This window comes from Heteronotia binoei, chromosome 15 (genome assembly GCF_032191835.1).
Source record: "Heteronotia binoei isolate CCM8104 ecotype False Entrance Well chromosome 15, APGP_CSIRO_Hbin_v1, whole genome shotgun sequence".
Lineage (NCBI taxonomy): Eukaryota > Metazoa > Chordata > Lepidosauria > Squamata > Gekkonidae > Heteronotia > Heteronotia binoei.
Window position 1 is genome coordinate 22,005,859 of NC_083237.1, and position 14,122 is coordinate 22,019,980.

General features: G+C 45.0%; 1 protein-coding gene across 1 annotated transcript in view; it reads left to right on the forward strand.

The window, feature by feature from the left end:
* Positions 1–6,105: 6,105 nt before the first annotated feature.
* ITGAM (integrin subunit alpha M) overlaps positions 6,106–14,122 on the forward strand; it is a 50,272-nt gene continuing 42,255 nt past the window's right edge. The window contains exons 1-4 of the mRNA XM_060254974.1: positions 6,106–6,145; positions 11,702–11,816; positions 12,478–12,590; positions 13,480–13,544. Of these exons, the coding sequence (XP_060110957.1) occupies positions 6,106–6,145; positions 11,702–11,816; positions 12,478–12,590; positions 13,480–13,544 (333 nt within the window). The remainder of the gene's footprint in view (positions 6,146–11,701; positions 11,817–12,477; positions 12,591–13,479; positions 13,545–14,122) is intronic.

The following is a 14,122-nucleotide window of genomic DNA, read 5'->3' on the forward strand; positions in this document are numbered from 1 at the left end:
AGAACACTTACTTGACATGCTGAAGGACCCAGGCAACAATATTATAACAATTCAAATTTATGCCTATTTCATGACAGGATCAGCATAAACATGTACTGTTATCAGGCCTCAGATTCAGTGGGAGCTCACAGGAGCACAGCTCCTGAACCTTTCTGAGAGTTCCACCTCCTCCTCCTGAGAATTCCACATCCTTGTCCATTGTGTTAGCCTAAATGCCCTCCAAATGAGGTTGGGGAATTAGTTAGGTGGGCACCTGGCTCACTAGGGATCTTTTACCAATGTATACAAGAATATACGTCCAGAAAAGTGATGCTTAAATAATGGGACTCTAATTTAGTGAAATCAATTATAATTTATTGGAAAAATATATAGACTTCCATACAAGACAAAATGTTCATACACTCATACATACAGTCCTAGAAATATAGATAGATTGATAGGGGAACATAAAGGGTAGACACATAGGGTAATATTACCTATCGTAGTCTTCAAGGAAGGCTCCAATGGCGACAAAATAGGATGGGGGAAATGGACCCAAAACTGTGGCCAGAATTGGGGATGGATCTAGACAGCGGAACTGGGGTACTGCTAGATGCACACAGGAGTGGAGTTGGGTCAGAGGTTAAATAGACTACCTTAGACCCTCAGGGGCTGGGAGGTTGGAGGGAGGAGAAAGGGGAGGCTCTGCAATGACCAGGAGGGCTGGACTATTGCAGAGCCAATAGCAAGTCCCTTGGTGGTGCCTAATTGGGTACCTGCGCTTGACCAATGAACTTGCCTGGGTCCTGTGTACCTGAAAGAACTTTCAGATTGAAACAGGCCGTGGAGCAGGCTCCCAAGTGACAGAATAGAAGTGATTACTGAGTGGGGAACACTTAAGATTAGATGGGCTTATCTGAAGAAGTGACAATAGGGAATCAAATATTGACCTAGGTATCACCCACATTAGACAAAAGACTTGGCTCTGACAGGAGATGGTCTTCCTCTTTTTCTACTTCCTGGCACCAGTCTTTGTCCTGGGTTTCGTTAGACAAAGGCTTGAGTGGTCTGGCAGGATCCATGCCTGGATAAGCTTGATTGCCTTTTGCAAAAGCTGAAGCAGATGCTGGAGACGGAATCAGGAAAACAAGATGGATTCTGGTGGTGTTAGCCTTTGGTTCATGGAAACAGGCTGGAAACTGTTTGCCTGTACAGTTCATGGTGGTGTGGCTTCTTTTACTGCAGCGGCCAAGACTGGGCACACAAGGAGTAGCTGGAGCACGTCTGTAGTTCTGTCTAACACCCTTCAGAGATGTAGAATGTAGCTGCAAAGCTGAGGCTTATTATAGTATCCACATAAGCCTTAGAAACTGTAAGCAAAGTCCACTTCTTAGAGCAGATGTGTGAGAGTCAAAACTCCAGGCACCCTGGCAACCATACTGGTGATCACGATGTCCATATGTATGAAAAGTAGGGGGCTTTCCTTACAATTGAATAGTATTGCAGCTGCACAACAATCCCTGGATGAGCTCCACCACCTATTTTTCTACAAAACGACCCCTGACTGTTATTATATTGTTACCTTCATAGAAACAGTTTTGGAAACACTATTGTTAGTCTCAGAGATGCTACTGGACTCAAACCTAGCTCTTCTACTGCAGACCAATATGGCTACCCTCCTGAAACTGTATACACACAACGAGGTAGGAAAATCAGCTGAAAACTTAGCTGGCATGGGCTACACATTTTCCCAATGAGTAAACAGCATCCCCTTGGGGGCATTTCATCTTAGAGAAACAGCACATCCTGATTAGGGTTGCCAGGTCTATGTTGGAAAACACCTGGAGAGTTTGGGGGTGGATCTGAGAGAGGGTGGGGTTTGGGGAGGGGAGGGGCCTCAGCAGGGTACAATGCCAAATGGCTTCATAGCAGCAAATTTCTCCAGGGGAGCTGATCTCTGCCAGCTGGAGATCAGTTGTAAAAGCAGAAGATCTCCAGGCCCCACCTGGAGGCTGGCAACCCTTAATTCCTGATGGGCAAATAATTCAGAATCCCACTGCAGCCCCTGAGCATTAGAATGAAGCCTGACTATTCCATTTACAACATTCAATCAGTGTCATTGCCATACTGAACGTGCCATATTGTTAGCAAATCCTGTATGCAGCTATAGTGGTGGTAAATCGTCCACAGCCAGAACAGAGTTTGAAAAGAGATCACCCCACTTCCCTTTTTCTCATCATTCATGTACTGTCCACAAAGTTCTGAAGAAACATTAGGCCGCATAATCATACATGCATACTCAACTAGTGAGGCAAACACCTTCTCACACCCTTTGATGAATACACTAAGATGCAAACTTTCCCCTTCTTCCAAGGCAGTCAGCAGAATCATTAGAGACAGAAAGGTGGTCTCGGTGACAGAGGTCACTCAAGAGCAGTGTTCCCTTTATGCTAAGATTTTTAGTCTCCAGCTCACACATTTTTGTCTTAGCTCAGGAAAAATGGCCCCAGAGCACAATAATTTATGCAGTGGCTCACAACTTTAATGCCAGTAGCTCACAAAGAAGAATTTTTGCTCATAAGACTCTGAGGCTTAGAGGGAACATTGTTCAAGAGTTGTTTGCCCTGGCTTGGTTGGTGTTGGGAAGCAGCGGGGTTTTTTCCTGCTTCGCCACAAGACTTTGGTGAGACACACATTTTTACATATTAAGCACTACTGCAGGGGTCATCAAACCTTTTGAGCCTGCAGGTACCTTGGAATTCTGACAGTGCAGTGCAGATGGGCATAGCTACAAATTGGCTGCCATAATCTGAATGCCACAGGAGATGGAATCAAACACAGATGGGCTGCCACAACTTACCTTCAGTAACCCACCCAGTGAAGATCCATGTGCTGTGGCAGCAGCTGTTGCCAGCCCAAAGCAATGTTGTTGTTTTTTTAAATCTGCAGTCAATCAAATCTCCCTGGTGGGAGTGGGGGAGCCTCCAGCAGCCACAAGCCTGCAGGACGTCCCCAACATGAAGACGTCACTTCTGTGTGATGTCATCACCCCACCCCACACACTCCCAGAGAGCTCCTTCCCACCCTCCACTGGCACCAGGTAAGGACCTGGCAACCCTACCAGTGGCCCATCAGAAGCTTTGATAGGCAAAAGCCCTGCCTGGCCCCACCCACTTTCTAAAAACACTTGGCAGGCACTAGGAAAGGTGTCTTTTGGCACTGTAGAACCCAAGGGCAATGTGGGCTAATGCCTGCCTTGTAATCAAATAATCAGAGCCAAATTGCAGCCCTCTCACTGGTGGAACCAACTGCCAGAGGAGGTGGAGGCCTTGCGGGACCTTGCTCATTTCCGCAATGCCTGCAAGACTGCTCTTTTCTGGCTGGCTTTTAATTGGCGTGCAGCCTACATCGTAGGAATCTGGAGAAATGCCATCACCACCGGAAATATACAACATCTGATGAGATTAACACCAAACCTATTTGAATTGTTTTAAACTGTAGAATTCGTGATTTTATAATATAATTGTTTTAATTGTTATGATTTTATGTTGTGAGCTGCCCTGAGCCTGCCTTGGCAGGAAGGGCGGGATATAAAATAAATAAATAAATAAACAAATGAGATAAGTAAAACAATGTTGTCATGGCTACCGGCAGGGCAGAGGACAGAGGGGTTGCGGTGGGGGGGGGGGGAGACAGAGCCCAGTCTTTCATAAAGTAGCACAGAGGTTCATATGATTCCACCACTCTGAAAATTACTATTATTTGGGAGTCTGAAACAGGGGACTAAGGGCATCTATTGCACTCACAGAATGTTTTACAGCAAGCAAGATCTTACACAACATGCAGCCAAGGGTGGGGGGGGAGATGATTTTTCATCTGAGAATGAAGATGTTACTAGCATAGAAGTGAATTCCTATATTCATCCAAGAAATGTTGGGAGGTAGGTATATATCTCCCCCCCCCTCCCCACACTTCCCTTCTTCACGACAGTCCCAGGAATCGGTGTACAATTTGAGAGCACAGCTCTTTAGAGAGCCGGAAGGGAAGAGAAAACAAGGAGAAAGACTTGAGGGAGTGAAAACTTTGGTCAGTCAGTGCTGGAAAAAGGGTTTTTTTAAAAAAAAAATATCAGGAATTCCTTTATATATTAGGCCACACCCCCTGATGTAGCCAATCCTCCTGGAACTTACAGTGGACCCTGTACTAAGAACCCTGTAAGCTCTTGGAGGATTGGCTACATCAGGGGTTTGTGGCCTAATATGCAAAGGAATTCCTTCTACAAAAAAAAGCCCTCTCTTTTGAGCTGCTTGCAACACTTCTGGCCATTTCCCATCTTCTCCTGTAGCACAGAATGAAAAGTTGAGAAACAAAGCGCACAGCCCACCTCCTCATCAGCCATCACCTCATCTCCCAGATCTTGCCTCTTAAATGAATGCAAATACAGCTCAATGATGGATGCTGAGTACAGAGCTCAGTATTCCAAGGAACCTCAGCTTCCTCTGAAATGAAAAGTGTATTGAGAAAACTTATCTTGAATTCAGGATCCAGGGGGCAGGAGATTCAGGACAAAGGGGGAAAGGGCTTCTTTGTACATCTATGTCACTGTCTTATGGAATTAACTGCTCCAGAAGTGGTGAGGGCCCCAGGCTCTAAAAAGGAAACTGGATATATTAGTCATGGATGGGTCCATCAACAGTAATGATAGCTACCAGTATATGTCATGGTTGCCATAATAAGTATAATGAACAGGAGTCCGGTGGCACCTTAGAAAACACCAACATCTTTTTCAGCTTTAACTTTCATGGTCCCCTGACCTGGATGTCCCATGCTATCCTAATCTTCTCAGAACTCAGAAGCGAGGCAAAGTCAGTCCTAATCAGTTTGGCGTAGTGGCTAAGAGTGCAGGTTCTAATCTGCAGGTTTGATTCCCCACTCCTCCACCTGCAGCTGCTGGTGTGACCTTGGGTGAGTCAAAAGTTCTCTCAAAGCTGTTCTCTCAAGAGCAGTTCTCAGTCAGAGCTCTCTCAGCCCCAACTATCTCACAGGGTGTATGTTGTAGGGAGAGGAAGGGAAAGGAGACTGTAAACCACTCTGAGACTCCAAATGAAGGGCAGGGTATAAATTCAATATCTTCTCTCTTCCAGTCATGCCCTACTTGTGGGTGTCCCCAAAACAATTTATTTGACCTCTGTGAGAAACAGAATGCTGGTTTGGATGGAGGGGGTCTTCTGCTCATAGTTACAAAACATTTTCAGGATCACATGCTCTTCGGACTTTACAGGAAAATAGCAGAGGAAAAGTTTTCAATCCACACAGTTCATATTGTTTGGATGGATCTTTCTCAACCTGTGAGATTCATTTGTTCATATTTACTGAACTTTTCCAGACTCATATACTCTTCAGACATTACAGAAAAATTACAAGAAAATTTTTTCTCAATCCAGCTTGAAGATTAGAGACCAGACTTTTGAGCAGAGGACTGTGCACATCTGAAGACAAAAGGGCTCAGCAGATTTTGTGATTTACACGCACAGATGCACATTTTTTCATGAAGATATAGTTTTAGCTCACTAAGAGCTATAAATAGGGCTGCAGTAACACCTGTGAAATTTTTTAGGCAGTTCTTGGCATCCTTTATTATCTCTTCTACACTGCATTGTATTATATTTTAATTGCATTACACTATGCTTATTGCATTGTTATTACAAACATTATCCACAAATGCATTGCAGTGAGGAAGGGGGGACTATAAAGGAAGTAAATGAATAAGTAAATAAATGTATATGCATATGCTTACATTTTTAAAAGATCCATAAAGCACTTCCTGAATTTGCAAAGTGAAAGGAACACAATAGAGGGAATATTTGTTCTACTTCTGGGTCTGAGGCTTTGAAGGAATATTAATTTATCTGCCACCTCCTCTCCTGCGGTCACAATTGTGCATCCCACCTTCCTCTGTCTCTGACTCAACTTCCCTTTTTGCTTCTTCCCTTTCCTATCCCTCAGTTTTGCAAATGACTCTCGCTTGCTTCACTTGACAACATCCATATCCACTGTCATGGCTTAAGCTGCCACTTCTTCTGGAAATAAGCGGCCCATTCAGCCAGCCTCCCAAGCCTAGCAATGATGGATGCCCTGCCCCTGCTCATCTGTTTCTCAGCTGCTGGTAAGTGCTCTCCCTGATTTAGAGGACAATGCTGGTCTAGAGGACACCAAAAGCTGAGCTAGATGGGATGAAGGAGATCTCTTAGTAGGTCACCTGAAGACAGGGGTAAAAGTGAGCTGATATGGGTTGGAACAAAGTAATTCTGGTAAGAAAGCCTGAAATGGTACCTCCATTCTTCTGCTTCAAGCCCCTTCAGTGAGATAGTGGTGGAGGAAAGTGCCGCCAATTTATGGTGACCTTGCAGATTTTTAAGGTAGGTGATGAACACAGGTGATTTGCCATTGTCTGCCTCTGAGTAGCAACAGTGGACTTCCTTGGGGGTCTCCCAATGAAGTACTGACTAGGGCTAACCCTGCTTAGCTGACAAGAGCTGACAAGAGCAGGCTAGCCTGGGCCATTTAGGTAAGGGCCAGCAAGATAGGGCCACTAAGAAATTTTAGTTCACTTCCACCCCATCTGAAATATTTTTAGGCTTAAAAGTAGCCATGGTGGGTGGGAGGATTCGTATCTGGGCCCAAGTGCCAGGAGAGAACAGATTCACCTTCCTCTGAACAGTTTTCTCATTCATTTGTTGTGGAGTTACTATAGAGGAACCATTTAGGCTTGCCAGGTCCAATTCAAGAAATATCTGAGGACTTTGGGGGTAGAGCCAGACTTTGAGGGTGGAGCCAGGAGCAAGGTTGTGACAAGCATAATTGAACTCCCAAGGGAGTTCTGGCCATCACATTTAAAGGGACTGTGTACCTTTTAAATGCCTTCCCTTCCATTGAAAATTATGAAGGATAGGAGCACCTTCTTTGGGGGCTAATAAAATTGGACCCCCTGGTCCAATCTTTTTGAAACTTGGAGGGTGTTTTGAAGAGAGGTACCTGATGCTATGCTGCAAATTTGGTGCCTCTATCTCAAAAAACAGCCCCCCCCAGATACCCGCAAAACTACTCTCCATTATACCCTATGGGAATCAGTCTCCATAGGGTATCCTGCAGTGCCAACAGACATTTCCCTCCCCCCTGCCTGCTTTCTGATTACGCTGAAGCAGGGAGAGGGCCTCCAAACTGGGAGAATCCCCTGCCCCCAACTGGGGATTGGTAACCCTAGAACCATACAGGTACTACAGCTGTATGTGTTTCCCTTCACAGAGCTAATTTGGAATAGGATATAGGGGGAAGACTTGAGTCCTCCCTCCTCACAAACTGCCACTTAAGTATAATGAACAGGAGTCTGGTGGCACCTTAGTAAGTATCAACATTTTTTTCAGTCTAGCTTTTAATGGTCCTGATCTGGACATCCCACACTGTTCCTGTCTTATCATATCCCAGTATCAAAGCAAAGTCAGCCCTAATTCAGTTTGGTGTAGTGGTTAAGTGTGCGGACTCTTATCTGGGAGAACCAGGTTTGAATCCCCACTCGTCCACTTACATCTGCTAGAATGGCCTTGGGTTAGCCATAGCTCTTACAGAGCTGTCCTTGAAAGGGCAGCTGCTGAAAGAGCCTCTCAGCCCCACCCACATCACAGGATGTCAGGACCAGATCTACATGTTTTCTGAGAGGGGGCAAAATTAAAAAAATGACTCCCCCTTATGGGCCATTCTATCTTACACTCTAATGGAATACAATGGACTCCATACCCAATTTGGTGCCCTCCCCTCCATCAGCACCCGGGGCAAGCACCCCCCTCTGCCCCCCCCCCAATCCGACCCTGCATGATGTCTGTTGTGGGAGGAGAAGATATAGGAGATTGTAAGCCGCTCTTGGCAAACCACCCTGTAAAAAGTCTGCCTTGAAAACGCTGTGAAAGCAGCGTCACCCCAGAGTCGAAAACGACTGGTGCCTGCACAGGGGACTACCTTTACCTTTTTTAAAGCTGCTCTGAGTCTCTGATTCAGAGCGAAGGGCAGGGTATAAATCTGCAGTCTTCTTCAGTCGTTTTCTTCTAATCAGTATTTGGATGGGAGACCACCAAGGAATTTGGATGGGACAGGAAACCACCAACGAGCTCACTTGTGGGATAGGGCAAGGTATAAATTCAATTAAGAAAAGGAAGGGAAGTGAAGTCCAGGGGGTTGTCTCTGAACTTTCCTCTGGCTTTGAAAACCCTGTGGGGGTCACCATTAGTCAACTGTGACTTCATGGCACTTTACACAAACTTTAATGAGTCATACTAAGTAAGCTCTGACTCACAAATGTTTAGGGTGGAATAAAAATTTAGTCTTTAAGGTGCCACTGGCCTCCCAATTTATTTTGCTGTGACACAGCACAGTTACCCGTCTAGAATTAAGATATCGGGAAATTCTGCTTTTGAGAAAAGAACCACAAGAAAGCTTCTCACAACACGAAGCAGAAGTGTTTAGAAGACACGGGGGAAAATCCTCTAAAAGCTTAACAAGAAACAATATTCATTCCAAATGCACTATGATAGGCAATTTTTATTTTATTTATTTTGCTGCAAAATTAAAACTGCAAACTTTTCTTGCCAGATTAACCAGTCACTAATGTGCTTTGTTGATTAATTAGTGGGACCAGCTGTGAGTTAAAGGCACACCTTTTTCCCCCCATAGCTGTTTCTCTTCCATTGTGCTACTATGATGGGGAATGAAAAATACACACAAGAAGATTTTCATTTCTAGAATTGTAGTACGTTTTGTTTACTGGATTATAAAGTATCACATTTCCTTCAATGTCTAAAAATGGCATTGATACTGAGGCTTTGGTAACATGCACATACATTTAAATTCAATTAACTGGTTAACAGGCAGATGATCAATGAATTAGAGTTCTTTAACTGATTGATAGAATTAGTCTTTCCATTCTTATTACTCTCTAGTACGCCGAACTCCAGTTATATGAAGTTGTAAGAATCTGACAACCCTAGTTGCTGGGGTGAGAGTTCAGAGGCAAGAGGGGGATTCTGTTTGAAGAGGTTGGGCCCAAGCTGCTCATGTTGTAAGGTTGCCAACCTTCAAATGTGGCCTGGAGTTCTCCCAGAGTTACAACTGGAAATAAGCTTGGTATTCCCAAGGAACCAGGATGATGCAAAAGATAACAGAATGCAAAAAAGGATTTGGGATGCTCACAGGATCCACTACCCACAATGCAGTTCAGGAAATAACAGCCAGGTCTGCTCTGCATAAGCTGGCTAGGCCTCAGTTTATGTGTCTGTCCATCTAGCCACCATCAGTGTCAAACCCACAGCGAGTATGTGTGACTTCTTGACTTCCTTCCTACCATTTCTCTGAGGGCAAACTGTGAAATACAGAGGAGGGAGTTCCTCAGCAGCCAAAGAAGGAGTAACAGCAGGAGGGGAAATGACTAAGGCTGCGCGAAGGATGAAATGCTTCCGGCCACACAGTTTGAAGGCAGGAAGATGGATGGCAGAAAAAGTGGGTGGGATGAAAAGGAAGTCCATCTCTTTGCAGACACCACATGCCCATCTTTACTCATGGATTTCTGTGTTGAGTTGCTTTTCCTTAAATTGGCCAATCTTGTCATGTGCATGGCATGGAAAGCCTAAATGGGCATTGTGGGGGTTGCTGAACTGATATTTGTCACTTAAGCTAGATGACTGTTCCTGTACTGGAGTGATAAAGTAAGGGTACCAGTAAGGATACTGATAACGTTGAATGTCTCTTATCCATTTTCTCCTCATTAAAACCTTCACTATAGCGAGCAGGAGAGGAGCTGTCAGAAAGCTGAGAGAGAGGGAAAATAGGCAGTGTGTGTGTGGAGTTTGAGAAACAGCCTGAATAACTCAGTCTCATAAGAACCTGGAAGCTAAGCAGCATTGGTCATGGTTAATACTTTGACGGTAAACCACCAAGGAAGTCCATGGCAGCATATGCAGAGGAAGGCAGTGGCAAACCACCTCTGCCCCATGGCCCTGGGGTCACCCTGAGTCAGACTTGATGGCACACAATTATTATTTATTAAGAGAAATATATCCAAAATGACCCATCTTCCTAGGAAAAGCAGTCGGTGCCATTTTAAGGGCTACTGTGACATTCAAAAGCCTAGTTGAATCAATTGTCTTCAGCTTCTTCCAGGTTTGTGTGTTTCATGCAGCAGATTTAAATTCCTATGATTTGGGCATCATATTATAAGCAAACAAATGAATAAAACTTTGGAAAAAGGCACAAAAATGGCAGGGAAAGTTCTGCTGTTATACATATCCCATGGGAGGCCATGATGCATTCAAACAATCACATTGGACATGACAATCACAATAGCAATGTATGGGCTTTCACATTTTCTCCGCTGCAAAAGATGGCAGATCTGCAGAGCTAACTGAAGTCACAACATGCATCTGCCTTATACTGAATCAGACCCTTGGCCTATCAAGGTCAATACAGTGTACACTGACTGTCAGTGGCTCTCCAGAGTTTCAGGTAAAGGTCTTTCACTAGGTAGGTATATTGTCTGGTCCTTCAAGTTCTGACTAGTGATGTCAGGGATGGATCCTGTGACCTTCTGTCTGCAAACCATATGCTCCAACACTGAGTCACACAACCTCTCTCCTAGTGCCAGATGTGGTTGATGGACTCTTTAGACTGGGGTGTTCAAAGCTACCCATTGCCAGCTCCAAGTTGGGAATTATCTGGAGATCTGGGGTGTGGAGCCTGAGGAGGGCAGGATTTGGGGAGGAGAGGGACTTCAATGAGATACAATGTCAAAGCATCCACTTTCCAAAGTTGCCATTTTCTCCAGGGGAGCTGATTACTGTTGCCTGGAGATCAGTTGTAGTCCCAGGAGATCTTCTTCCACCACCTGGAGGCTGGCAATCATAGGCTACTGGTGGCTAGCTCTCAGCCAATGGGATGGCTTGCACCACTTGTAGAAGTTACCCTGCTTGGCTTGCTCCTGGGACATTTTAATTTCCCCGTCTGCCTCTGGTTTCAGAGAGTGAGAGGAGGATCCCTCAGAGTATCAGATACTCCCAGTCTCCACTATTCAGGTCCCTTCCATGCTGGAGTGTCCTGCTGAGCCTCAATTTTGCATCCTGACCCCCAGCCTGATATTGGATTGTCAGCTGTGGGCTGGGAAATTCCTGCAAAATTAAGGAGGTAGAACCTGGGGAAAGCAGGATTTTAAGAGGGGAGGGACCTCCGCGGGATGGAATGCCCTAGAGTCCACTCTCCAAAGCAGTAGTTTTCTCCAAAGAAACTGATCTCTGTAGCCTGGATATCAATCATAAGTCTGGGAGATCTCCAGGCCCCACTTGGAGGGTGACAACTAGTGTTCCTCTAAACTGAGTTCATGTGAGCTAGCTCACAGTTTTTTAGCCTCTGGCTCATACTTTTTTGTCTTAGGTCAGCCTGCTCAGGAAGGATGGCTCTTGAGCACACTAATTTATGCAGTAGCTCACAACTTTAATGCCAGTAGCTCCCAAAGCAGAATTTTTGCTCACAAGTCTCCCCCAGTTTAAAGGGAACAAACTTGCAACTCTATAATCTAGGATGTAACCTGTGAATTAGACCCATGGGCTGCCGAACTTCCATCCTCTCTGAGGTCGCTTCCCTTTTGTTGTGTAAGAAACCTGAACTAGTGATTTATCCCCTGCAGTGCTGATGGCCTGCCATGGATTCAGCATAGATACAGAACGTCCGATTGTCTTCCAGGAAGCAGCAGAAGGTTTTGGGCAAACTGTAGTGCAGTTTGGAAGAGGAGCTGATGGAGGGTAAGTGTACCTGGAGCTATTCTAGTGATCCTCATGTGGGATCATTTGGCTCTTATTATCCCTTCACCTTATGCCAAGGGCCATGGTGGGTACCATGGAGACCACCAACATCTTTCCTGAGGCCTACCAAATGTTTTTAGAAAGTGGGCAGGGCCAGGAGGAGTTTTTGCTCAGTAAGGCTTCTGATGGGCCATTGGAGATTTGATTGGCTGTGGAGATTTTAAAAAAAATATTGCTTTGGCAGCAGCTACCACCACAGCACGCATCGTCCCAGTGTGAATGAAGGTAAGCTGCAGCAGCCGTTGTATAGCTGGCTCCATCTGTTTCAGCAGCCATTTTGTGGCTGGGGCCTCCATGCTGTGTCAGAATTCCAAAGATGCTCACAGGCTCAAAAAGTTGGGGGTTCCTGCCTTATGCCATCACAGGAGACACCTTTGACATTCATGTCATGCAGGGCTTTTTTTGAGCAGGAACACAGTTCCAGCTGGCTTGGCATCAGGGGGTGTGGCCTAGTATGCAAATTAGTTCCCACTGGGCTTTTTCTACAAAAAGCCCTGTGTGGAAGAACTATGACATTGGGGGCATGGCCTAATATGCAAATGAGTTCCTGCTGGGCTTCTTCTACAAAAAAGCCAGATGTTATGTATTCTCACTCTTGTAGGTTGCTTGTTGGTGCCCCACTCCAGAGAGGGAATGTGAATGAAATGGGTAAAATCTATAAATGTCAGCAGATGCCAAGTAAGTTGGGCAGTTGCCAAGAAGTCCCTGTACAACGTAAGTATACTGCAATTTGAGATCTGCTTGCTTGGGAAGCTGCAAGCAGAGGAAAGGAGCTGGGTTTCACAGCTTTTATCCAGGGTACCAATGGATCCTTCCTGAGAGCCTGTATGAAAAAGCAAGAATTGGCTGTTGATGCACAGTGCAGTGGCTTGACATCCTCCAAGTCCAAATGCTTTTAGAATATAAAATAAAGGGATAATTCCAATAAACTATAATTCCAATAAACAATGTGTGTGACATCTGAGGGAGTTTTCACTGTATTTGTTCATTGTATTCAGGGCTTTTTTTGTAGCAGGAACTCCTTTACATATTAGGCCACACCTCCTTGATGTAGCCAGTCCTCCTGGAGCTTGCAGTAGTCCCTGTAAGAAAAGCCCTGTAAACCCTTGGAGGATTCGCTACATCAGGGGTGTGTGGCCTAATATGCAAAGGAGTTCCTGCTACAAAAAAGCTCTGTTTTGTATTCATTACGTAGCTGCATGGCTTGTCTCATTTTGTTATCTTGTTTGTTTCATTGGTTGATGTGTGCATTATTTTATTTTAATTATTAATTTAAAATAGTTATTGGCCACCTTTCTTTCATATGGAGCTCTAAGTGGCTTAGAACCATTAATAAAATAGATTACATAAAAAAGCATAAAACCAAACTTTAACATCACTATTTTGGGTTGCTTTTATTAAATATTTTCTTGTTATTACAATATTTTATTTTATATAGCATATTGTTCATAGTGCACTGCTCTCTAATTCTGACTATATACATTAGACTTCTCTGATTGCATTGTTTTCAATTGTATCATCTTGAATCTCAACAGGAAAGATGGGCTGTAAACAAATGAATACATATTGCATTCAGCAGAATATGTTTTCTTGCTCCTTTCAGATCCCAGCGATGCTGTGAACATGTCACTTGGTTTGTCCCTGTCTGCCTGGGAATCCAGGGTTTTGGTAAGCATAAGAAGAGGTACTGTTAATTCTGTGTAGCCTGATCTTGAATTGGTAGAGTCAGGGCTGTGGCAGGAGCCAGTGGGACAAACCTAGGGTTGTCAGGTCTGCGTTGGAAAATACCTGGAGACTTTGGGGGTGAATCCAGGAGAGGGCAGGGTTTGGGGAGGGGAGGGGTTTCAGCATGGTACAGTGCCATAGAGTCCACCCCTCAAAGCAACCATTTTCTCCAGGAGAGCCGATCTCTGCCAGCTGGAGAGTAGTTGTAAAAGCAGGAGCCTGGGGGCTGGCAACCTTAGTGAAGCCTTCAGGGCAACCTTGTCACTTATGGGAGGGAAGGAAAGGATAGGGTTGTCCGGCCCACTGGGGCAGAGAATTCGCACCCCCACAGCAGGCACTCCCCACTGCCACTCAGATGGCTGGCAGGGGGAAATGGCACCAAGACTGGGGGAGGAGGGCTGTCAACAGCATCCCAGTGTGCTGACATCATTCTCCACGTGCCTGGAAGTGATGTCATTGGGGATGCTCTGGAATTTGGGCAAAACTCTATGTTTGTGTGGTGTACAGATGTCATATTTGGT